The sequence below is a fragment of the Myodes glareolus genome, chromosome 22, assembly GCF_982192425.1.
Source record: "Myodes glareolus chromosome 22, mMyoGla1.1, whole genome shotgun sequence".
Classification (NCBI taxonomy): Eukaryota; Metazoa; Chordata; class Mammalia; order Rodentia; family Cricetidae; genus Myodes; species Myodes glareolus.
The window spans coordinates 37,586,661-37,610,180 of record NC_142047.1 but is presented as its reverse complement, the minus strand read 5'-3'; the positions used below and the strand labels follow the sequence as shown (position 1 = coordinate 37,610,180).

Below are 23,520 nucleotides of genomic sequence, written 5' to 3'. Positions count from 1 at the left end.
GCCCAGAACACTATATATATAATAAATAAATTGAAAAAAATCAAACAGCTGGCTACCAGTGAAGGACATTAGAATGGTTAGCATACACTACCTGAGTATGCAGAGTGATATTAATTTGGTTCTCACTTAAAAATTTCTCCAATTTTACTCTCAAATGACTTCTCACTGTATAAGCATCAAAATTTGAGTGTTGTTTTCTTGGTTTAAGACAAATATATTTTCTAAATGTATTTATTTACTTTGTATGTGAGCGTGGGGGTAGGTGGGTGCACTACATGTATGTGGAGGCTAGAGAACAACCTGCAAAGGTTGAGTTTTTCCTTCAATCATGTGGATTCTGGATGAATTCAGGTTGTCTGGCTTGGAGGCAGGGGCCTTTATTCTCTGAGCAATCCTGTCAGGTCTTCCTTGCTTTTTAAGATGGACTATCACTATGTACCATGACTGGCCTCAAACTTCAGACCCTCCTGCCTTCGCCTTCTGAGTCAGGGTATCTATCATAGGCATGTGCAATCACACCAGGTGCCTAAATATACTCAAGGCACTTAAACAAGTGTCTCAGCTCTGGAGAGTATATGTTTTACCAGTAATTCACACCTTGGCAAAGTCAGTTCTGTGGATCCATAGATTGGAATTATTTTGGAGGAAGAAAAGTGTGTTTGTACCAATTATATACAGATAATCTTCTAGTTACCACCCTCTGAACAATATAATGTAGCAACGATCATTGTAGTTATCACCTTATCCACAGTGTTAGATAAATACACACATGTGTACACAAACACATTTTGTTTTTTTGAGAAACGATTACTCTGTGTAGCCCTGGCTGCCCTGGAACTCGTTTTGTAGACCAGGCTGGCGTCAAACTCGGAGATCCACTTGCCTCTCCCTCATGAGTGCTGGGATTAATGGTGCTTGCCATCACTGCCTGACAAGTGAGGTATTATAAGCAATCTAGACACTTAATGTTCACAGGAGAATGTGCATAGGTTATTATACAAAAACTATGCTATTTTGTATAAGAAACTTGACTAACCACCCTTTGATATTTGGTATTTGAGTATGTCGGTGGTGTTTTGATATCAACCCTTTGGAAAGACCACAAGACAACCGTGTCAGAGAATGTTCTAAAAGGCAGGAGTGGTGGCACATGCTAATCCCAGAATTTGGGAGGTAAAAGAAAGAGGATCAGGACTTCAAGGTCACCCTTGGCTCCATCCTGAATTTGAGGACAGTCTGGGGTATGAGACTATGTTCCAGAAACAATCACCCAAATCTAAACCAAAAGAAGAAACTAAAGTTTGTTTGTTGAAGCTTTATAAAATAGTAAAACAATAATTCCCTTCAAAGTGGTACCTTTTCACTCATGGATTCTTCAAATTTATGGTTAAAAAGGCATTTATACACTCTTCCTTCACCAGCTTGTGTCTGTAAGAGAAAACATACACTTGATGATTACTATTAATTAAGTAGTTATGCTATGATATACCCAGTCTTACACAGAACCTTTATTAAATATACTGTTAATCAGAAAACTCAAGTGAGTCTTAAATTTGATACCAGAGTCAATAAAACTTTATAATCAGTGGTTCTAATAGTTAACACTAAAAATTCAAAATGGCATAAAGAAAGGGAGGACATAGAGGTCACTCAGTCCTTTGCTGAGTCAGAAAAGAGATCGGTCAAGTGTATACAAAGCTTAGGGTCTAATATGTATAAGGGTCTGCATCCAATTCTCAGCATAGGAAAAAGAAGGAGGGACTGGAAGTTGTCTCATGAATCAGCAGGCCAAGCTAGAGCCAAGGATAAGGTTTTAAAGTTAATTTTTTATTTGTTTTGAGACAGGATATTTCTGTGCAGCCCTAGCTGTCCTGAAAATCTATAGACCAGACTGGCCTCCAACTTACAAGATCTACCTGTCCCTGACACCAGACCTGGCTACTGTCTATTTTACTGAGAGCTGGGAATAAAGCGTGAGCCATCAACTTGCTGTAGATAAAATAGGTTTTGAAGAACTGAAATTGTGCCCAGCACGGTGGCCCTTGCCTTTAATTCCAGCACTAGGAAAACAGAGGCCGAAGATAGAGATAGATGGATCTCTGTGAGCTCAAGACCAGCCTGAGCTATATAGTGACTTCTAGAACAGCCAGGGCTATGCAGAGACAGCCTGTCTTAAAACAAAAATAAAATCATGAAATTAAAAGGTAAGAGAAAGTAGAAAAATAATGTATTCAGACTGTCAAAAACAAACTGTTAGTTACATGTTGTTATATCTTCAACACTATTTTTTGTACCTTGGGACCAATTCCATCTTCTACTTTAGTGGCTTTCCCATTTGTGCCTGTTTGTGATGGTATATTTCATTCTGGAATACAGTACTACAGATATTTAAAAAAAAAAAAAAAGAAAAACAGCTTCATAGTGACTCACATTTTCACAAAAGCGCTCCCGATCATCTCGGCAAGCAAAATACAAATGACGGTCTAAATGAAAGTCATCCGAGGACAGCTCAGCCACCCGGAGAATGGCTTTCTTGCAGAGTTCAGAGACTTGAATCTTTGGCTCTTTTTCTTCTGCTTCTTTCACCAGGCCTTTTTCCAAACACGATACCACCTCACCTTGTGAATGTGCATCCTAAAATAACAAGGATATTTTAAATCTTTCACCATACAGAGATCAAATAAACAGTTGCTTCTTCAAAAGAAAAAAAAAAGGCGGGGGTGTGTGTAGAGGCTGGAGAGTTGGTTCAGTAGTTAAGAAGCACATTCTGGCCTAGCAGAGGATCTGGATTCAGTTCCTACTACTTATGCTGGAGATTCACAATTGTTCATAACTCCAGCTCCAGGAGATCCAAAGCTTCCTGGCCTCCATGGGTATATCTCTCTTACACACACACACACACACACACACACACTCTTTAAATGGAAAATAGGATTCTTAGAAATTATTCTTAAGATTTTTTTAAAAAAGTTTTATTTATTTGTATGTGTGTATCTGTATTTGCATATGTGTATGGGTCCCTGTGGAGGTCAGAAGACGGCATCATGCTCCCTGGAGCTGGAGTTACAGATGCTTGAGAACTACCTAATATAGGTGTTGGGAATTGAACTCTGATCTTCTGTAAGAGCAGCAAGAACTCTTAACAAGAATCAACTCTCCAGCCTTGAAGTCCTAGGAATTTTGGTATAGTTTAGCATTAATAATAAGGTCTTGAGTTTTTATATTTTTATGGTTTAAATGTCAGGAGTTCTTCCCTCCTATTAAAACAGTAGGCTTTAAAGTTTTCTAAGTTATTTATTTAGTTTGTATATATATATGGACAGAAATTCTTAAGAAATGACATTGGGGCTGGAGAGATGGCTCAGTGGTTAAGAGCACTGGTTCCTCTTCCAGAGGTCCTGAGTTCAATTCCCAGCAACCACATGGTGGCTCACAACTGTCCTATAATGAAATATGGTGCCTTCTTCTGGCCTGCAGATATAAATGCAGGCAGAATACTATATACATAATAAATAAATAAAATCTTAAACACTTGGTGGGAGGAGAAATGACACTCTCCCAAGTTTTCCTCTTATCTCCACGTGTGCCATCACACAGCAGGTGGGAGTGGGAAGAGACTGAGAGACACATACAGAGAGAAATAAATAAATAATCAGAAATAAGCACTGACATTATTGAGATTATAGGCATGTACCATCACACCTGGCTACTTTTTCAAAATAAAGATATTTACAAAGTTACTCTGAATTCCTATCTGGTTCTGTACATTGAGTAACTGAATTACAAACAAATATTTGACAATGGTGACAATATGGGTCAGTGGCAGAATGGTAGCCTAGTATACACAGCTCATGTATTCAATCCCCAGCACTGGGAGGTTATATGGGGTAACGCTATAAGAATTTCTGGGCATGCTGGGACAGGTCTATAATCTTAGCACTAACTTGGAGGTAGAGGTTGGAGGGTCAGGAGTCAAAGCTAGCCTCAGCCATATAGTAAGCTTGAGGTCAGCCTAGCTAATGTGAAATTCTATCTGCTTAATCGCAAAAAACAAAAGAGAAAGGAAGGAAGGTGTACTGAGGATGTGGCATAGATGGCAGAGTACTTAGCCTACAAAAGACTCTAGGCTCCATCCCTGGGACAATATAAATCACAGGATCACAAATGGCAACTGAAGCAGGTCACATTCAGCTACTTAGCAAATTCCATGCCAGCCTGTGCTACACAAAGCCTTGTTTAAAAAAATGGGGGGAGGTTGCCGAGATGAGATGGCTTAGTGTTTAAGAACAATGGCTGCTTTTCCAGAGGACCAGGGTTCAGTTCCCAGTACCCATAAGGCAGCTCACAATTGTCTGTAACTCCAGTTCTAGGCAATCTGATCCTTTTATACCAATACACATAAAATAAAGTTAAAAGAGAAAGAGAGAGAGAAAGGGGAAAAAAGAAAAGAAAAAGAAAGCAGGTAAAGTGCTTGCTGTATCAGCACAGACACTGAGAGAAACAATTAATAAATGGGACCTCCTGAAACTGAAAAGTTTCTATAAAGCAAAGGACATTGTCAACAAGACAAAACGACAGCCTACATAATAGGAAAGATCTTCACCAACTCCACATCAGACAGAGCTCTGATCTCCAAAATATACAAAGAACTGAAGAAATTGATCATCAAAAAAACAAATAATCCAATAAAAAAATGGAGTACAGACTTAAGAAGAGAGCTCTCAACAGAGGAATCTAAAATGGCTGAAAGACACTTAAGGAAATGTTCAACATCCTTAGTCAGAGAAATGCAAATCAAAACAACTCTGAGATTCCATCTTACACATGTAAGAATGGCCAAAATCAAAAACACTGATGACAACTTATCCTGGAGAGGTTGTGGGGAAAAGCGAACATTTCTGCATTGCTGGTGGGAATGCAAGTTGGTACAACCCCTTTGGATGTCAGTGTGGTGATCTCTAAAAAAATTAGGAAACAACCTTCCTTAAGACCCAGTAATACCACTTTTGGGCATATAGTCAAAGGATGCTCAATCGTGCCTCAAGGACATGTGCTCAACTGTGTTCATAGCAGCATTGTTTGTCATAACTGGAACCAGGAAACAACCTAAATGCCCCTCAACTGAAGAATAGATAAGAAAAATGTGGTACATTTACACAATGGAGAACTACACAGCAGAAAAAAATAAGGACATCTTGAATTTTGGAGAAATTTTGGAAAATGGATGGAGCTAGAAAACATTATTTTGAGTGAGGTAACCCAGACCCAGAAAGACAATTATCACATGTACTCACTCATAGGTGGTTTTTAAACATAAAGTAAACAAAACCAGCTTACAAACCACAATCCATGCTGGTCTTGAACTCAAGAGATCTGCTGGTCTCGGCCTCCCATGTGCTGGGAGGCACGCATCACCATGCTCAGCTAGATTTATTTAAGTATATGGTGCTAGAGATTAAACCAAGGCCTCTGTGTAGGGGAGGGTTGGGGTGGATGGCACAGGTGCCAAGTGAAGATCGGAGAATAACTCATGGGAGTCAGATCTTTCCTTCCTTCATGTGGACCTAGGAAATTGAACTCAGGTCATGTGACTGCAAATGTCTTTACCTTCTGTGCCATTCTACCAGCCACCACCTTCTGCCCATTTTTTTAAAAAAAGATTTATTCTATTATAAATTGTGTGTGTGTGTGTGTGTGTGTGTGTGTGTGTGTGTGTGTGTGTGTGTGTGTAGGTACGTAGGGGGCTATATATGTGAGTGCTAGTGCCTTCAGAGGCCAAAGGCATTAAATCTCCAGGAGCAGGAGTTAGATTTAGGTGTGAGCTGCCTGACATGGATGCTGAAAACCAAATACAAGTCCTCTGAAAGAGTAGTGAATGCTCTTAAAACCCAATAAATTTTTATTAATTATGCAATATTTTTATATAATTATATATAAGAAAAAAGTCTGTCTGAAAAATACTGTCTTGATAAGCATTTAAAAGTCTGATGGGTTTTTACCATTCTCTAGTTTTAAGCTTCCTGTGATTATTTCAGTGGACTGAAGGAAAAGACTATTTGAACTACTCAAGGTAACTGATTACTAATTAACTGATATAATTAACAAAAGTGCAGAAGTCCAGACGCTGTAGCAAAGGTCCACAACTGAGCAGTTCTGTTAGCCATCCTATTTTTCTTCATGATGTGAATCATTTGTACTCTCACTTCTGGAGACCTGCCCTTTCATTCTGACATTTACTTAGAAAATTCCAAAGGTTTTGATAATGTACCTTCTTTGTTCTAAAATTCATCTTGGGGCAAAAAATCACTAAAGTTGAACATCATAACATTATTTTACAAACTTATACAGAGGAAGGGTGAGGACAGATTAGCCATGAATCCTTTCTTCTCTGGACCTTGGAGGTCAGTTTCACTGGCAGCAAATTTGAAGTTTGGCCCTAGAGGATCAAACATTCCCTGAGGTCTTAGAGGAAACTACATAGGAAGGAACATTTTTTTTTTTTTTTGGGTCTATGAGGGAGGCTGAGGCCTTATCACTGCCCCTAGAGCATAAGAAAACCTAGCATGTGAAAATGGATCTGTGAATAAACAGAAATTTCACTTAATTGGTAGTTATATCAAAAGAGAAAAATTAATTGGGTGTATTTGTACAAACCTATAATCCTAGCATCTGGGAAACTAACCTAGGCTCATTTGTTTGTCTCCAAACAAAGAAGCAAAAGTAAAAATAATACAAATGTACTACACCTGGAAGGTTCAAGGAAGCATCCTTTGTTATTTTATTAGAATTGAATAAACAATTTTTCTTGGCCTTTAGATCCAGCCACTGCAGACTTAGAAACATGCAGCTAAAACCATCCTTTTTTGTTTGTTTGTTTTTTGTTTTGTTTCTTGAGACAGGGTTTCTTTATGTATCCTTCCTTGGCTGTCCTAGAATTCACTCTGTAGACCAGGCACTCCTTGAACTCACAGAGATCCCCCTGGCTCTGCCTCCCCCAAGTGCTGTAATTCATCACCACGGACCAGCATAAAAGCAGGTTTTATATTGGTAATTCAGACAGTCGAGAAAGCTAATCAGCTACTGCTCTGACAGGCAACAGGCAAAACTATCATAAAGGGGAATTATACTGTAAGACTGCTGAATACAATGTAAAAAGTATCAAGACTCCTGAAAAGCATGTCAGGAGTACTAGTGTGGAGATTTTATAACAAATGAGTTTTTGAATCAGATGTAATTTCACCTAAACAATGGGTGTAATGACACCCTAAGCGTAGTCAGAGGAGCTTCCTAAATTTATCAGGGTGACTCAAATAGTTTTGTGCCATATCTAGTTTGTTAAGAAAGGCAAACCAGTCTTTCTTTAGTTGTCAACATTACAGAGCTTTGAAGGCTGACTTAGAGACATTGACAAGAGCACAGGAACTTGTGCTGTGTAAAGAAATATCATGGTTTGCTGACAAGCAGATAATACTCAACACTAAATCCTTCATTTCAGACACACGGTCCTAACACAAATATGGTTCACTTGTCAAAGAAGTCTGCAAATCATAAAAAAAAGAGAAGACAAATAAACAAAGGGTTTTCTTCTTCATCTTGGGTTCTAATCAAGATTTGTGAGCATAGCCGGGCAGTGGTGGCGCACGCCTTTAATCCCAGCACTTAGGAGACAGAGGCAGGTGGATCTCTGTGAATTCGAAGCCAGCCTGGTCTACAAGGCTAGTTCCAGGACAGGCTCTAAAGCTACCAAGAAACCCTGTCTCGAAAAACCAAAAAAGATTTGTGAGCAGCAGCAATTAAGAACTGATGCTGTGTTGTTGACTATCTCTCTCATTGCAGTCATTATTTTTCACGAATGTCTTTCATTTTTGCTGAACAAGTAAGTTCAGAACAAAATGTCTAATGTGATATCCTGTTTAACAGACGAATACAATAGTTCTCAACCTATCAGAAAACAGATGTTTACATTATGATTAACAGTAGCAAAACTACAGTTTTGAAGTAGCAATGAAAATAACTTTATGATTTGGGTCACTACAACATGAAGAACTGTATTAAAGGGTTGCAGCATTAGGAAGGTTGAGAACCACTGAACTAACAGTTTCAGACATTAAGACCAGCTGTACCAAGGAAAAAGAAACTAGTTGAGCAGTTACATCTTTTCTGTTTTGATCATAATCAGTTTAGTTAACCAGTTCATTTTTCTTATGACTAGTGAGAAGTAGCATCGCCTGTCTTAAACTCTCCACTTCAGCAAATAGCACAATGAATACAGTGATGATGAGTCTCGTTCTGTTTTGCTCTTTTGTTGCTGTTTTGTTTCTCTGTGCAGCCCTGGCTGTCCTGGAACTCACTCTGTAGACCAGGCTGGCCTCAGACTCAGAGACCCGCCTACCTCTGCCTCCTGAGGGCTGGGATGGAAGGCGTGTGTCACTACTGCAGGCTATGTGATGATGAATCTTAACTGGTAACTTGATGTGCTTTAGAATCGCTCAGAGGATAAACCTCTGGGCATGTCTGTGAAGGTATTTCCAGAGTGCTTTAACTCAAAGTGGTCAAAGAAAACTGCTTTGAAAAAGGGTGTAGAGGTCCTGAACTGAAAAAAAAGAAAAAGGAGAATGCAGAGGCGGGGTATTGTCTCTTTCTGTTTCCTAACAGTAAGTGTGGAATACAACCAATCAGCCCAGGTTCTCTCTGTGTTATCTGCTCAGAAAGTGCAAATAAATCCATCCATCCTTCCTTAAACTACTTCTATTAGGTATTTTGTTACAACCTACAAATGCACTAAGTCAGTCTTGGATCATAGGAAGTGTCTGTACAAATTCGTTTTCTATCACCTCAAGTCCTCGTTTTCTCCCATGTGAGTTACGCGAAGGTTTTCATTCACAAGTTCATAGGTTCACTGGAGAAGTAAATGTAGTAGATACCTTTTCTCCAAGACGGATACTGCCACATTTCAAAATGTTGATATCATTTTTGCAGTCATCCATGAAGCCACAAATCAAACGGTAATCACTGAAAATGATAGCTGTCATTTTGGTAATGTATTGGTGACATTGATATTCAGTTATGTTGCCTCGGTGATCCACCAAGCAGGAAACCATGTAACCTTTACCAACTGGTTCTTCAGCACATTCTTTAATCTGTTCAAAAAAAAAAAAGTAGCTACTTTATACATTTAAAAATCAAGAAACCACATTCAAACCAAGAAACTTATTTTGTTTGTTGCTGGAGATAATATCTCAGTATGTAGCCCTGACTAGCCTAGGACTCTCTATACAGCAGGCTAGCCTTCAACTCAGAGATCCCACTTGCTTCTGCCTCCTGAGTTCAGACATTAAAAGCTCTTTACATAAGAGACAAAAAGGAGAATGTTTAGAAATACAATGGTTTTAAGAAAATCTGATGTTATACCATGATATGGTAGAGACACAGATTTTGGTTCCTCACTGACTCCCTTGCCCAGCAAGGCCACAGGAACTAGAATTTCGCCTTCCTGGTTCAGGACAGAGAAGCCTAACATTTCCGGTCTTACAAAACTAGAAGATGGCTACTACATTTTCTGAACTCCTGAACTATCCTTCCCTGGTACTACTAGATCATGAGAACCTTCTTATTCCATGCGGTCAAGCCAATACCACAGAATGCTGTAGAGACCAAGAAGAATGCTGACAGGCCTGGCTGGATTTCCCCACCCACTTTAATATTCGATACACAATAGAATCTCTATAAAAACTGGAAGAGCAGGGTTTAAGAGTTTCTAGATCGCTAGATATGCTGATTCCTAGAGGGTGGGGCACTGGGAAAGGGGCATGGAACTTGAGGCTTTCGTGACTCCTTGGGGTGGGTGTCAAAGGACCCTTTCACAGGGGTCAGCTAAGACCCATCAGAAAACAGATATTTGCATTATAATTCATAACAGTGGTAAAATTAAATTTGTGAAGTAGCAATAAAAATAATTTTATGGCTGGGGGTCAGCACACGAGGAAGTGTATTAAAACGGTTGCAGCCTTAGAAAGACTGAGGACCAAGGATCTTTATCCTTTCAAGCACCACTTACAATAAACCAGTAAATGTCTTTTCCTCAGTTCACCACTCAAATAAAGGAACTGTGGGAATCTTTTTGTTTTTTCTTTAGACAGACTTTCTCTATAGAGCCCTGCCTGTCCTGAACATCACTATGTACACCAGGCTGGGTTCGAACTCAGAGATCTACCTGCCTTTGTAAAAAGGCTGGGATAAAAGGCGTGCACCACCATGCCTGGCTGAACCTCAATTTTTAACAGGTCAGGGTAACTCACTAAATCACCTGGAGACCATGAACTGTGGTAAATGCTTATAATAACAGCATTTAGGAGCTGAGGAAGGATTCAATTTTTTTTTCTTTCTGAGTCTCATACTTTAGTTAGAAATCTCTGTCTTCCTGAATTCTAATACAAATTTAAAAGCCAGCTGTGGCGGTGCATGCCTTGGATCCCAGCACTCTGGAAGCACAGGAAAGTGAATCTCAGAGTTTTACATACTGAGTTCCAAGTCACATTGTGAGATCCCATCTCAAAACATAACATCTATACAGTGACATACAATTTCATTACTTGTTTTTCTCTTTATACTCAATTTATACTTATATAAACAATGATTATAATTTCTTTTAAACACTAATGCCTATTATCTGATATATGTGCTCAACACACCCAAACTGCACACATAGCCAAATCATTTAGGAAGGTTTATAGGTCTCTGGAAAAATCTACTCTGATAGCCTCAGCAGCTGTCCTGTGTATCTAAGAAATAACAAAAACCCGATTTTATTGTACTGTTTCAGTGGGTAGTCACAAAAAGAAGTCTAGTTAAATATCCTTCTTGTATCACAACCAAGGCAGATGAGAACTCCAAGAAGAGTAAAGCAATTGAGTCATTCTCTTAATGAGGAGGTTGGTCAACAGATTCTACTTTGTCTTACAAATCACAATAGCCACAAAAATTATTTCACACTTTACCTCTGATATAGTTGACTTGCAAACTTCTCTGGCCACAGATTCAAATTTGGGATCAGTAGTCAGGTTCAGCTTGTAATTCCATAACAACTGGGTTCAAGACGAAAAAAACAAAATAAAACAAAAATTCTCTGGTTAGAACACCATGAAACTTGTAATCAATGATTATTATAAATTACAAGACTAATTATACAGTCATATAAAGCATATTTACATTTCCAGTAACACACATTCATTCACAGATAAAAAACTCACAAAATATATACAAACATAATTAAAGCAGCACCATTTAGATGTTCTTTTTTCTTTCCTCCTAAATGACATGTTTTTAAAACTATGAACTAAAATCATGTAGTACAAAGGCTAGTGAAATGGCTCAGTGGTTAAAAATATGTACTGCTTAGCCAGGTGGTAATGCCATATGGCTTTAATCCTAGCACTCAGGGAGGCAGGCAGATCTCTGTGAGTTCAAAGCCAGCCTGGTCTACAGAGTGAGTTCCAGAGCTACAGAGAAACCTGTCTTGAAAAATCAACCAAACAAACAAACAACCAAACAAGTAAGTATATACTGCTCATGAGAAGACTAGAGTTCAGTTCGCGGAACCCAGGTTCTGAGGTTCCTAACTGTAACTCCAGCTCCGGGGCATCTGACAGTCTTTTCTTGACCTCCATGGATACGGCACATATGCACAAATCCACACACAGACACAATTCAAAGTAAAACTAAAAAAATTCTAAATTGTGTGGGATCAAGAAAAAAACTAGCTGGACAGTAGTGGCATATGCCTTTAGTCTCAGCATTTGGGAGGCAGAGGCAGATAGATTTCTGTGAGTTCGAGGCCAGCCTGAGAGTGAGTTCCAAGACACTGAGGGCTACACAGAGAAATCCTGTTTTGAAAAACCAAAAACAGTAACAACAAAACACCAAACCAAAATTAAACAAAACCCAAAAACCTAAAACTAAAGTCCTTAGTAAAGTTTTAGAGAAAATATCTACTTCCAAAACGTCTGCCCCAAATGTTCAGATGTGCTGGAGTTTGTCTGAGAATACACAGAACAGTGCTTTCCACAGATCAATCTTAAGGAGTTGCTCAGACCCTAGTTCAGAATCATCTGTCTTTATTCCCTGAAAACACTTGATTGACCTTTGTTATATGGTTGTTTGGTTTTGATTTTTAATTTAGTTATTTAATGTATTTAGGAGTTTAACCACCACCCTGGCAATCTGTCTCCTCTGAAGGTGTTACAATATAATAAATATTGTTGTTTTGTTTGGAGTCAGGGTTTCTCTGTGTAGCCTTGGCTATTCTAGAACTTACTATGTAAACCAGGCTGGCCTCTACCCCAGAGATCTCCCTGTCTCTGCCTCCTGAGACCAAAGGTAGGCACTACCATACTTGGCTCACAGTAGTTATCTTGATGAAAGAACTTTTTTAAAAAAAAAAAAAAAAAGCTGTCACCCAGGTAGCAGTGGTGCAGGCCTTTAATCCAGCAAGGCCAGCCAGGCTGGTCTACTGAGCTTCCAAAACAGGCTTCAAAACTACAGAGAAACCTTGTCTCGAAAATCAAAAACCAAACAAACAAACTAATAAAGAACCAGCAATAGCCAAAACCAAAATAAAACAACAACAACAAAAAAGAAAAGCAATATCCTGTTAATTTGATAAACAGAACACTAATCCTTTTTATATGGCAATTGTAGTAAGGAAGACCATGAGCTATATCTTATGGTTTCTACAACAAAATAGTATTTATAAAATTCCTTAAACAATCCAACAAGACTTATCATCCTTTTAAAACTAACAGAATCAGAGAAAATATAAAGCTTCTAGAAAAAGATGAAAAAGCGTCCTAAAATCTGTCATCATATTTATAAAGCACATATGGTAAGTTACTGAAAATTTATACTTACATGATTGCAGTCTGAAGAAATTTCATTCTCAGGCTAGAAGAAAAAAAGGAGAAAGATGCTTTAAAACAAACAAACACTAAAAACCCAACCCCTCAAGTTTTCAAACATCACAAAAATAAAGTCAAAACCAGAATCTGATATTTAATTAAGGAGTACCCTGGAGCTGCTACTCCTTCCAGATCCCTGAGGACAAGCACCAGGATGGGACATGAGGAACAACCCCTCCTCTACCAACAGTACAATGTGGAAACAGGAAGGCACACACAATGCTATAAAGCAACAGCACCATAAGGACTCTTTTTTTATATGACATTTTCTAATTTTGAATGCTAAAGAGGAGTGGCTGGACAAAAGAACAGAGTCAAGCACGTATTCTTGGTAGTGAAAGACCCCAAATGTCAGGGGGTCTCAGTTGGAGCCCTCTGTCCAAGAACCAGTCCACTGGATACAAAAGCACGAGGTAGTTTATTGGATACACAGGCGCCTGTGGATGCTACAGCAACCAAGTTACTGAGCATGCCGGGCTGAAGGCACATTATGTATTTATAGGGATTTAAGAGTTACATAAGAGGCTGCATAGCCACAAGTATTTCAGTGGTTCTCAAATTGGCGGGCTTAGCTCACCCCAGGAATGGCCCCATGTCTATTCCCAATTTCCCCGAAAAACCACAAAGCTAGATAGAGAACCCTGCAGCAAGTTGACAGTTTCGATAGAATGCCTTGGGGGTGGGGTACTCCCTCTCCTCAGCCTAGTCAGCAAATCTGCATCCCATAGATATCCTGTTTTAGCATCGGCTGGGCCGGGGGGGGGGGGGGGGGGGGGGGGGGGCGACGACGACGGACTTTCCTTCCATGGCCCAGCTAAATTTCGCAGAGTTATTAGCTGAGCCTGGGGGCTCCCCCCCCGCCCATGGCTCAGTTAAGTTTCAGCAGAGTTTAACATAGTATGTGGACATGGGGGGTCTTTCAAGTTTGGTGGGGTCTTTCAGTAGCAACATTTTCTCGGGTGGGCTCTGTTTGCTAGAGGCAAGCAGAGACATAACTCCTTTAAGAGAAGGCGTCCTGACTCAGCATTAGCAGCAAAAACTGCTGCTCCTTTAAGAGACAGCTTCCTGGCTCATGCTGGTGGCACTAATTGCTAAGGCTTTTTTGGAGCATACTGCAAGTGGAGAGATGGCTTAGAGCAGTTAAGAGCACTGACTGCTCCTTTCAAGGACCTGAGTTCAATTTCCAGCACCCACATGGTAGCCCACAACCACCTGCAACTCCAGTTCCAAGGGATCCAAGGCCCTGTTCTGGATTCCATGAGTCTGTACATATGTAGTGCACAGTCACAAATGTAGGCAAATCACAATACATATAAAAAAAGAAAACTATAGAATCAGTATAGAAAACTATAGAATCAGGTGCAACATGAGAAGGCAAGTGGATCACCGTGAATTCCAGGCTATCCTGGTCTGCACAGTGAGAACTCGTCTCAAACATAACAAAACATCACACACGATCGATATGGGGGTTGTTTCACTAATGAAAAAAGACATCTAAAAACCAGGATTGCTAGCTCACTCCTGTATTTCTAGCACTTGCTGGCTAAGATAAGAGCAAGACCATAATTGTGAATCCAGACTAAGCTACAAAGTGAGAATACTTCAGAACTCCCTTCCCCTAAACCAAATCAATCAAACAAAAATGGCCCAGGCTTATTAGAACACAGAAGAGGTACAACAATGATTTAAAAATTAGTTTAGGTCATTTTGAAAACAGGGAAGGAGGACTGTGAGTTTGAGGTCACTCTGGGCTTTATAATATAGCAAGACCCTGTCTCAAAAGAAAAAAAATAGAAGTAGCTGAATACAGCAGTTTGGGTTTGTAATCATTCTACTTACTTGGGAGGCTGAGACAGGAGGATCGATGTTAGTTTTGAAGCTAACTTGAGATAGACTGTGAATATAAGGCCAGAATGGGTTTAGTTTGAGAGACCTAGCCTCACATAAACAAAGAAACAACTACTAAATTTGAAAAAAAATTCAGAATTCTAGGAATAGTCCTGGTTCCCAGCATCCAGCTCCAGGGAATCTGATGTACTCTTTTGACCTCCACAAGAACCTGCATTCACATGCTCCCCAAACATATACATAGTTTAAAATAAAATTGAAATTTAAAAAAATTCTGGGAAATGGGGAGATGGCTCGGCGGTTAAGAGCACGGATTCTCTTCCAGAGGACCCAGGTTCAATTCCCAGCACCCAATATGGGATTGTTCCAGGAAGAATACTGCTCTTCTCTGCACTGCCCAGCCACGTGCTCTGAAATGACCTACAATCCTCCAATCTCAGTAATATCAGCCTGGCCTTGTGTCAGGAGCTCAAGTCTGGGGACAAGGGTACCTATGCCTTCCTTGTACCATCATTCCAGTTTTGCTCTGTCATTTTTACAAGATGAAGAAAAAAAAAACCCTCTGATTTCTTCCTTTGTTAGCTACATATGGCCTAGAGAAACTATAGAAGAATTCAAAAAATAAAAAAATAAAAAGGAGTAATGGTGCCAGGAAGAGCTGGCACACGCCTTTAATTCCAGCACCCTGGAGGAAGGCAGGTAAATTTCTGTGCGTTCGAGTCCTGCCTGGTCTACAAAGCAAGTTCCAGGACTGAAGTCCGGGGGATTAGCTTAACCAGTCTGTGTGCTTGGAGTGACAGTCCTGAGAGAGAGAGAGAGAGAGAGAGCTCAGAACAGCTGATCCCCTACAGAAAGGTCAGTTTATGTGCTGTCAATGTCTCCAGAGGCCACATTTCTAGGCAGAGAGGAATAGAACCTGCTGTTAAACAGTACAGCTGAAAATGAGGTAAAAATAAATCTGCAACTACTGCCTAACAAAATGGAGCAGTTTATTCAAAAGTGTACTAATGGCTAGTTACTACTGTGAAAAGACGGAAATCACACAGTTCTTTGGAAAACAGCTTTTACATAAATGTAAGCAATATACATTAGTTTAAAAGAAAACAAATTTGGGGCTGGAGAGATGCTTAGTGGTTAATTGAACTTAGTCCTGAGTTCAATTCCCAGCAACCACATGGTGGCTCACAACCTTCTGTAATGAGATTTGGTGCCTACTTCTGGCCTGTAGGCACACCTACTTCCTCCAAACTGTGAATTTAGACACACAAGATTATCTTTAATCTCAAAAGAACAGCACAGGCCCACAGGCGGTGGTGGCCCACACCTTTAAACCTAGCACTTGGGAGGCAGAGGCAAGTGCATCTCTGTGAGTTTGAGGCCAGCCTGGTCTACAGAGCAAATTCCAGAACAGGCTCCAAAGCTACAGAGAAAAATCCTGTCTGGAAAAAACAACAACAAACCAAAACAAAAAAACCACAGGACACAAAACCCAGAATTACTAGAAGATGCTTGTGATGTTCTTTCATTTTCCAGCCATCAGTGAAATCACAAGAAATGAATTAACAAATATATATTTCTTTTTTTTTTTTTGAAAGCTCATGATTTTATTGTCTTCTTAACAAGCTTAGAACTGGATCACTTGTCCCTTTCTCTTCTTATCACCTCCCAGTTCAAAATGCTTGCATCTCTTAATAGCCAGCATCCTCTTAGATCTGCAGTTGGGCTCCACACATTCCAGTCTCAGCACAATCTTCTTTGTAGTTTTCGCCTTTTTGCGGAAAATAGGCTTAGTCTGCCCACCATAGCCACTCTGTTTCCTGTCAAAACGCCGCTTTCCCTGGGCATACAAAGAATCTTTGCCCTTTTTGTATTGTGTCACTTTGTGGGGTGGTGCTTGCCGCATTTCTTGCAGAATGTCCGGCAGGTCTTAGGAACGTTCACCATGTTGGCGGGTACGATTTTGGCACAGAAAGCCAAATATATATTTCTTATGCTAGATGTTGTTGTAAGACATAAAAAAATTAAAGAGCTACTCAGGTAGCTCAAGAATACAGCAGTACAGAAAGACTGCTAAGTCAAACAAATGTAGAATTTGAGGTAGGTTACTCTGCATATCAGATATTTATATTATGATTCATAACAGTAGCACAATTAGTTATGAAGTAGCAATGAAAATAATTTTATGGTTGGGGCCACCATACCATGAGGAGCTATATTAAAGGTCACAGCATCAGGAAGGTTGGGAACCACTGAGAATGAGTTCTATGAAAGGAAAAATGGGTGAGTACTTGGGAGGCTGAAGCGAAGAAATCTAGGAGTGGAAAATCTGAGCTACACAGCAGGGAAGACAATACACCCTGTTTCTACAAAACAAAAACAAAAGCAACAACAACAACAACAAAAAACCCTGAGAAACAACTAAAGAGACTGTGTGTGTGCCCAGAGGTTAACTTTGGCTGTCATTCTTTAGTATCTGCTCACCCTGTATCTCATCAGGACAAGGCTCCCTGGATACACTATGCTGGTTGGCCAGCAAACCCCAGAGATACACATATCTCTATTTCCTATGGGTAGGAATTACAAGTGTGCACCATCACACTCAGCTTTTCATGTGGATCCTGGGGTCCAAACTCAGGTTCTCAAGCTTGCAAGGCAAACACTCTCCCAAGTATCTTCCCAGGCTCATATGTTCTAAAGTATTTTAAAATATATGTAATGTTAGGATATTTCTTGAATAAATATATATACATTGGGGATACTGTGATGTGGGATGCCCTTCTGTATGCTATGAATATGTTTTATTACCACTTATTAATAAAGAAGCTTATTTGGCAGAATAGAACCAGGCAGTAAATCCAAGCAAAGATACAGGGCAAAAGAAGGCAGAGTCTGAGAGACATCAGCAGCTGCCAGGAAAGCAAGATGTGAGATAACAAGCCACGAGCCTCTTGGTAAGATGGAACGGTAGGGTGGTCAGGTATAATATACAAACTTAGTGTCTTGGGTTCTTAATTTTAAATTTTTAATTAATATTATTATTGTAGGGGTATCTCAGCTAGGGTTCCTATTGCTGCAATGAAAACACCATTATAAAATGTAAGTTGAAGAGGAAAGGGTTGATTCCACTTATACTTTCATATTGCTCTTCATCACCAAAGGAAGTCAGGACAGGAAATCAAACAGGGGGAAACCTGGAAACAGGAGCTGACACATAAGCCATGGGGGCATGCTGCTTATTGACTTGCTCCTTATGACTTGCTCAGCCAGCTTCCTTATAGAACCAAGAACCACCCACAATGCCCTGGGCCCTCCCACATCGACCACTAATTAAGAAAATGCCTTTCAGTCAGATCTTATGTAGATATTTTATCAATTGAGATTCCCTCCTTTCATATAACTCTAGTTAATGTGTTACGTTGACATTAAAGCTAGCCAGCACGGGAGGTATTATCTGTGTGAGTGCAGGCACATGTGCACCATAGTGCAAGCATGGAGGTCAGAGGACAACTTCAGAAGCTGGTTCTCTTTCCATTATAAGTCCCGGGGATGCCAAGTAGTCAGGCTTGCATGACAAACAACTTTACCCACTAAAGCTCTTTAAAGTTTAAAATGATTTAGTTTGACAGTTACATGATAAATTCAGATACAGACAGATGCCATAATTAGATAAACTAGGGACCAGGATTAAGAGCCACCCTGAATTATGAGAACTCTGCTCACCTTACTTAGCTTTTCTACATCAGTGACTCAGAAGTTGTGGCTATTCTTGTACTTTACCCTCCTCCTTCAGGAAAAGCAAAACTGAAATAGTTGCTTTTAAGATTTAAAGTTCCTAGGCCTTCCTCTAAGCTTCAGAAATTCACAGCAGGTTGTAAGGAAAGAAAGAGCTGGTAGGATAATACTAACCAGCACCTGGAAGGTTGAGGGAGGTAGACAAGATCTTGGCCAGTCTGAATGGTGATGGTGGTGCACGACTTTCATCCCAGCACTCGGGAGGCAGAGGCAAATGGATTTCTGTGAGCTTGAGGCCAGCCTGGTATACAAAGTGAGTTTCAGGACAGCCAGGGATACACAGAGAAATCCTGTCTCAAAAAACAGAATTCTGACTAACAGAACTACAGCACACATCTACAGAAGTTTATGTGACTTAACTGGAGACTGCTAAGGGCAGGCCTTGAGACTTCTTTCCTTGGGGTTTGGGATTCATAAAGATTCAATATGTTTTTAGAGCCTGAGATAATTTTGAAATCCAATGCAAAGTTACTGTTTTAAAGATTTATTAATGTATTATATATACAGCGTTCTGAATGCATGCATGCCTGCACACTAGAAAAGGATACCAGATCTCATTACAGATGGTTGTGAGCCACCATGTGGTTGCTGGGAATTGAACTCAGGACCTTTGGAAAAGCAGCCAGTGCTCTTAACCTCTGAGCCATCTCTCTAGCACTCCAAAGCAAACTTTTGTGGAAAACTTTTTTTTAGAAGATTTATTAAACAAAAGAAAATTATGAAAACACTTTAGGGGCTGGACAGATGTCTTAAGAGAATCATCTTCTCTTCCAGAGAACACTGAATCCCAGCACCCATGCCAGTCACAGCTGTCTGTAACTCCAGCTGGCCCCAAGGGCACCTGTATACATACACAGCAAACACTTAAACAAACATATATTTAAAAATTTTTAAAAGAAAATACTGATTAAACATTAACTGAGGTTCTTTTATGAGTCTTTAAAATATATGATAGGGAATTTAAAGTCTACCGAATTTCAAGCCTTTTAATATAAGTAATTTGCATATTACCATGAGCACCACTGATTTATTTCAGTCATTCTCACCGGTCAAAGTCATAACAAAGAGCTTTCAGAATAAAGAAGCTCAGGTCTGAATGCTCAACTAAACTGACAACCCCATTTACTTAGAAGAGTGGTTTTTACAGAAGGCATAAATACAAAACTATGTACTCCTTAAGTCACTGAACATTGCCAGAGAAGTTAGCAGATTCCTACAACTAACTGAACGAGGATAGCTGGAAGGAATCTTTCTGCAGAGACTGGCTGATTAGAATTTCAGTGCCATGGAGAGATTGGAAAGTTGCAATTACTTTGGGCTAAATTCTGGCCCTCTAGAACACCCATTCCTTGCTCCAAGACAGAACTAGTATCTTCTGACAATAGATAAAAAGTCTTTTAGAATCTGTTGACTTAGCAGACCACTAGCCTCTGCCAACCCCAAAGCTGAGAATACCATCAGATAATGTCTTCAGCCTACAGGAAATCTCTCTAATGGTCCCATCGGTGTGTTCTAAACTTGATTTATGACTTTTTCTGTTCTATAAAACTATAAAATCTTCACAAACCTGTCACTACATTGGAACATGGACTTTGGCATAACCTATATCTGTGTTCCTGGGTTACGGTCACTCAAAATGGCTCCAGAATAAACTACCCCTTTAAGACGAGAGCTATGGTTTTTGTGTTGACATAAGGTAGAAACTATCCCAGGTTCTCAGACAGAAACTGAGACCTGGATAATAACTAGAACTAGCATCCTAAAGTTTTATCAACTGAAGTCAAAACACCCACCAGAGGAATACAAAAGAACACGTTGCTTTTCCTAAGTATTAGGTATTAAATTCACAACAGATTTGCTTACCAATAAAGATGTCCTTGAGAAAATTTGAAGGCAGTACAAATAACACAGGCACAATTCAATACTAATCTAGTCCAAAGCCTGGTCCTCAAAGCAAACTGAATATAACAAAATTGTTACCTGATGGGATAAACTCTTTGTAGTCTTGGAAAGTTGACCCTATGTCTCCACAGATTCAAGACTACTTTCCACTCAGTGCCTTACTTCTGATCATCCAGGGGGTGCAGCTGAATACTACTTTTCCAAAGGACAGTGACCAACACAGGTTGTATGTCTGCTAACAATGCAGACTCACTGAATGTTGTGCTTTCTCTGGGTGCCGTTGCCAATGGTGCCTGCAATGCCAGCACTTTTAAGTTGGAAGCAATCCTTGGGCTACATGAGACATTGTCTCAATACTCCGCTAACAAACACACAGAAAAATACAAACTCTGGCTCTACTAATTTGTGTGATAAAGGAGGTAAGCCACGAATCCTCACACAACCATCCAATCATTATTTATAGTTGACTAAAGAGTCCAGGAGGGCAAGTACTGCTGATGTTTAAAGAAAAACAGCACCATCAATATCACAAGGACCAGAGAAGGCAAATGGAGGATAGCTACTGTGATAAGCATCAAAGGTAAGTTATGATTGCTTGTATGTTACTGTGTAGATGCTAAGGCAGGTTGACAGGGGCTTGTACAGGACTGAAAGAGGCATCTTCTATGCAAATATCTAAGAAAGTGAGGACCCCTATGCTGATCATTTGTAGGCTTATTTATTTATCTCCTGATATGTGGTGGGATAACTATAAGGTTTTGATTTTTTAAAATATCTCAAAGAAGGTCCAATTTTGTTTTACCACAGTCCAAATAAACATGTTACATAAAGCCTAGAGTAGTGGGTTTAACTTACTTCCATTACTTGGACTCTTCCCTAAGTGGGTGGTAGACAATACTGCTGGCAAATATTTAAGCTATTCACTTCTATAGGAACATGCTTGATTTTTTTTAAAAAAATTACAAAATTTTTTTTTTTTAAAGGTAAAGGTCAATCAGCAAAGGCAGGTAAGGTAATTGTTAGGTTTCAAACCTGGGACTAATGGCCAAAGTGCCTATTTAACATATCAAAGCAGATGCGGGCCACCAGGTTCTCCCTGCATCCCTCAGTCCCTTCCTCTTACAGGACCCTCCAAGGCTGGCAAAGCTCTTCCCCAAGTTACCCGTCCCTATATAAGCCAATAATTTTTTGTCTTCTGTGTCTTTTTGTGTCTTCTGGCTGCAGCACCTGGTTGCTGGACACCTCCTTCCCTCTTCCTTCCCATCTCTCCTCTCCTCACAGGGCTCAGGGTCATGTCTGCTATGGACATGATGCCCCTGACTCTGGCTATGCTCCGCCACATATCTACAATAAACTTTCTCTTCCACCGTACTTAGGAGCAGTCATATCTTTTCCTTTTTTATTTCTTTTTTTCATTCACCTGGTACCAAAACCCAGGGCTCAGTCACCCCCCCCCCCTTTTTAAGTTCAGGAATAGTCTGAGAAAAACAAATAGGCCAAAGCTCCAGGATGTGAAGATCTTTTTATAGAATCTAGTTCAAATTACTGATGCTTCTAAGAGAACAATTTAATTCTGAGACTAGTCTACCACTTGAATTAGACCAAATCAGGTTACTATGATAGCCACGAGTATAATTCTAGTACTTAGGAACTAAGGAAGGAATATCACTGATGACGGAAGACCAGCTTGAGGAACACAGGCTAGCCCTGGCTACAGAGTAAGACTATCTTAAAAATATATCAATACAACTATAACAAACACTGATAAATTAATAAATACTAATAAGATACAATCTTTTATAAACAGTCTCCATATTTCTAAGTCATATATATATGACTTTCAAAGTAGTAATTTCCTAATGTAAGATCTATATCAAAACAGGCTCTTTAAGAAACTGTATATGCTAGCTAGTTTTATGTCAACTTGACATAAGCCAGAGTCATTTGGGAAGTGGGAACTTCAAATGAAAAATGTTCCACCAGTATGGACTGTGGGCAAGTCTGTGGTTCATTTTCTTGACTGATGTAGGAGGGCCCAGCTCACTGTGAGCAGCGCCACCTTTGCATTGGTGATCCTGGGGCTGTTAAAAAAGCAGGTAAAACAAGTCATGAAGAGCAAGTTGGCAAGTAGCAGTCCTCAATGGCGTCTGCATCAGTTCCTGCCTTGAGTTTCTGCCCTGACTTCCTTTGATGATGGACTGGGATGAAAAGTAAACCCTTTCCTCTCCAAGTTGCTTTTGATGGTGATGTATTATCACAACAATAGAAAACTAACAAAGACATGGTGTCATTTTGGATGAATGATGTAACTTCTGTAGATCTAAATTTCCTCACATAAATGAAAATAATAAGAATATTTATTTCAGTCAGGCAGTTGTGGTGCACACTTTTAATACCAGAACTCGGGGGAGGCAATTAATAAATGGGACCTCCTGAAACTGAAAAGCTTCTGTAAAGCAAAGGACACGGTCATCAAGACAAAACGACAGCCTACAGAATGGGAAAAGATCTTCACTAACCCCACATTAGACAGAGGTCTGATCTCCAAAATATACAAAGAACTCAAGAAATTGGACACCAAAAGATTACATAATCCAATAAAAAATGAAGTACAGACCTAAACAGAGAATTCTCAACAGAGGAAACTAAAATGGCTGAAAGACACTTAAGGAAATGTTCAACATCCTTAGTCATCAGAGAAATGCAAAGCAAAACAACTGAGATTCCATCTTACACCTGAAAGAATGGCCAAGATCAAAAACACTGATGACAATTTATGCTGAAGAGGTTGTGGGGTAAAGGGAACACTCCTGCATTGCTGGTGGGAATGCAAGCTGATACAGCCCCTTTGGATGTCAGCGTGGCGATTACTCAGAAAATTAGTAAACAACCTTCCTCAAGATACAATAATATCCAAAGGATGTTCAATCATGCCACAAGGACATGTGCTCAACTATGTTCATAGCAGCTTTGTTTGTCATAGCCAGAATCTGGAAACAATCTAAATGCCCCTCGACCGAAGAAT

General features: G+C 39.7%; 1 protein-coding gene and 1 pseudogene across 1 annotated transcript in view; both read right to left on the bottom strand.

Moving 5' to 3' along the window:
* Positions 1 to 23,520, bottom strand: part of Glg1 (golgi glycoprotein 1) — a 98,206-nt gene that overhangs the window by 39,113 nt on the left and 35,573 nt on the right. Inside the window, 5 exon segments of the mRNA XM_048437243.3 lie at positions 1,357 to 1,428; positions 2,431 to 2,634; positions 8,925 to 9,140; positions 10,998 to 11,084; positions 12,907 to 12,939. Coding sequence (XP_048293200.3) covers positions 1,357 to 1,428; positions 2,431 to 2,634; positions 8,925 to 9,140; positions 10,998 to 11,084; positions 12,907 to 12,939 — 612 coding nt within the window.
* On the bottom strand, positions 16,426 to 16,747 carry LOC125402458 (large ribosomal subunit protein eL42-like; annotated as a pseudogene).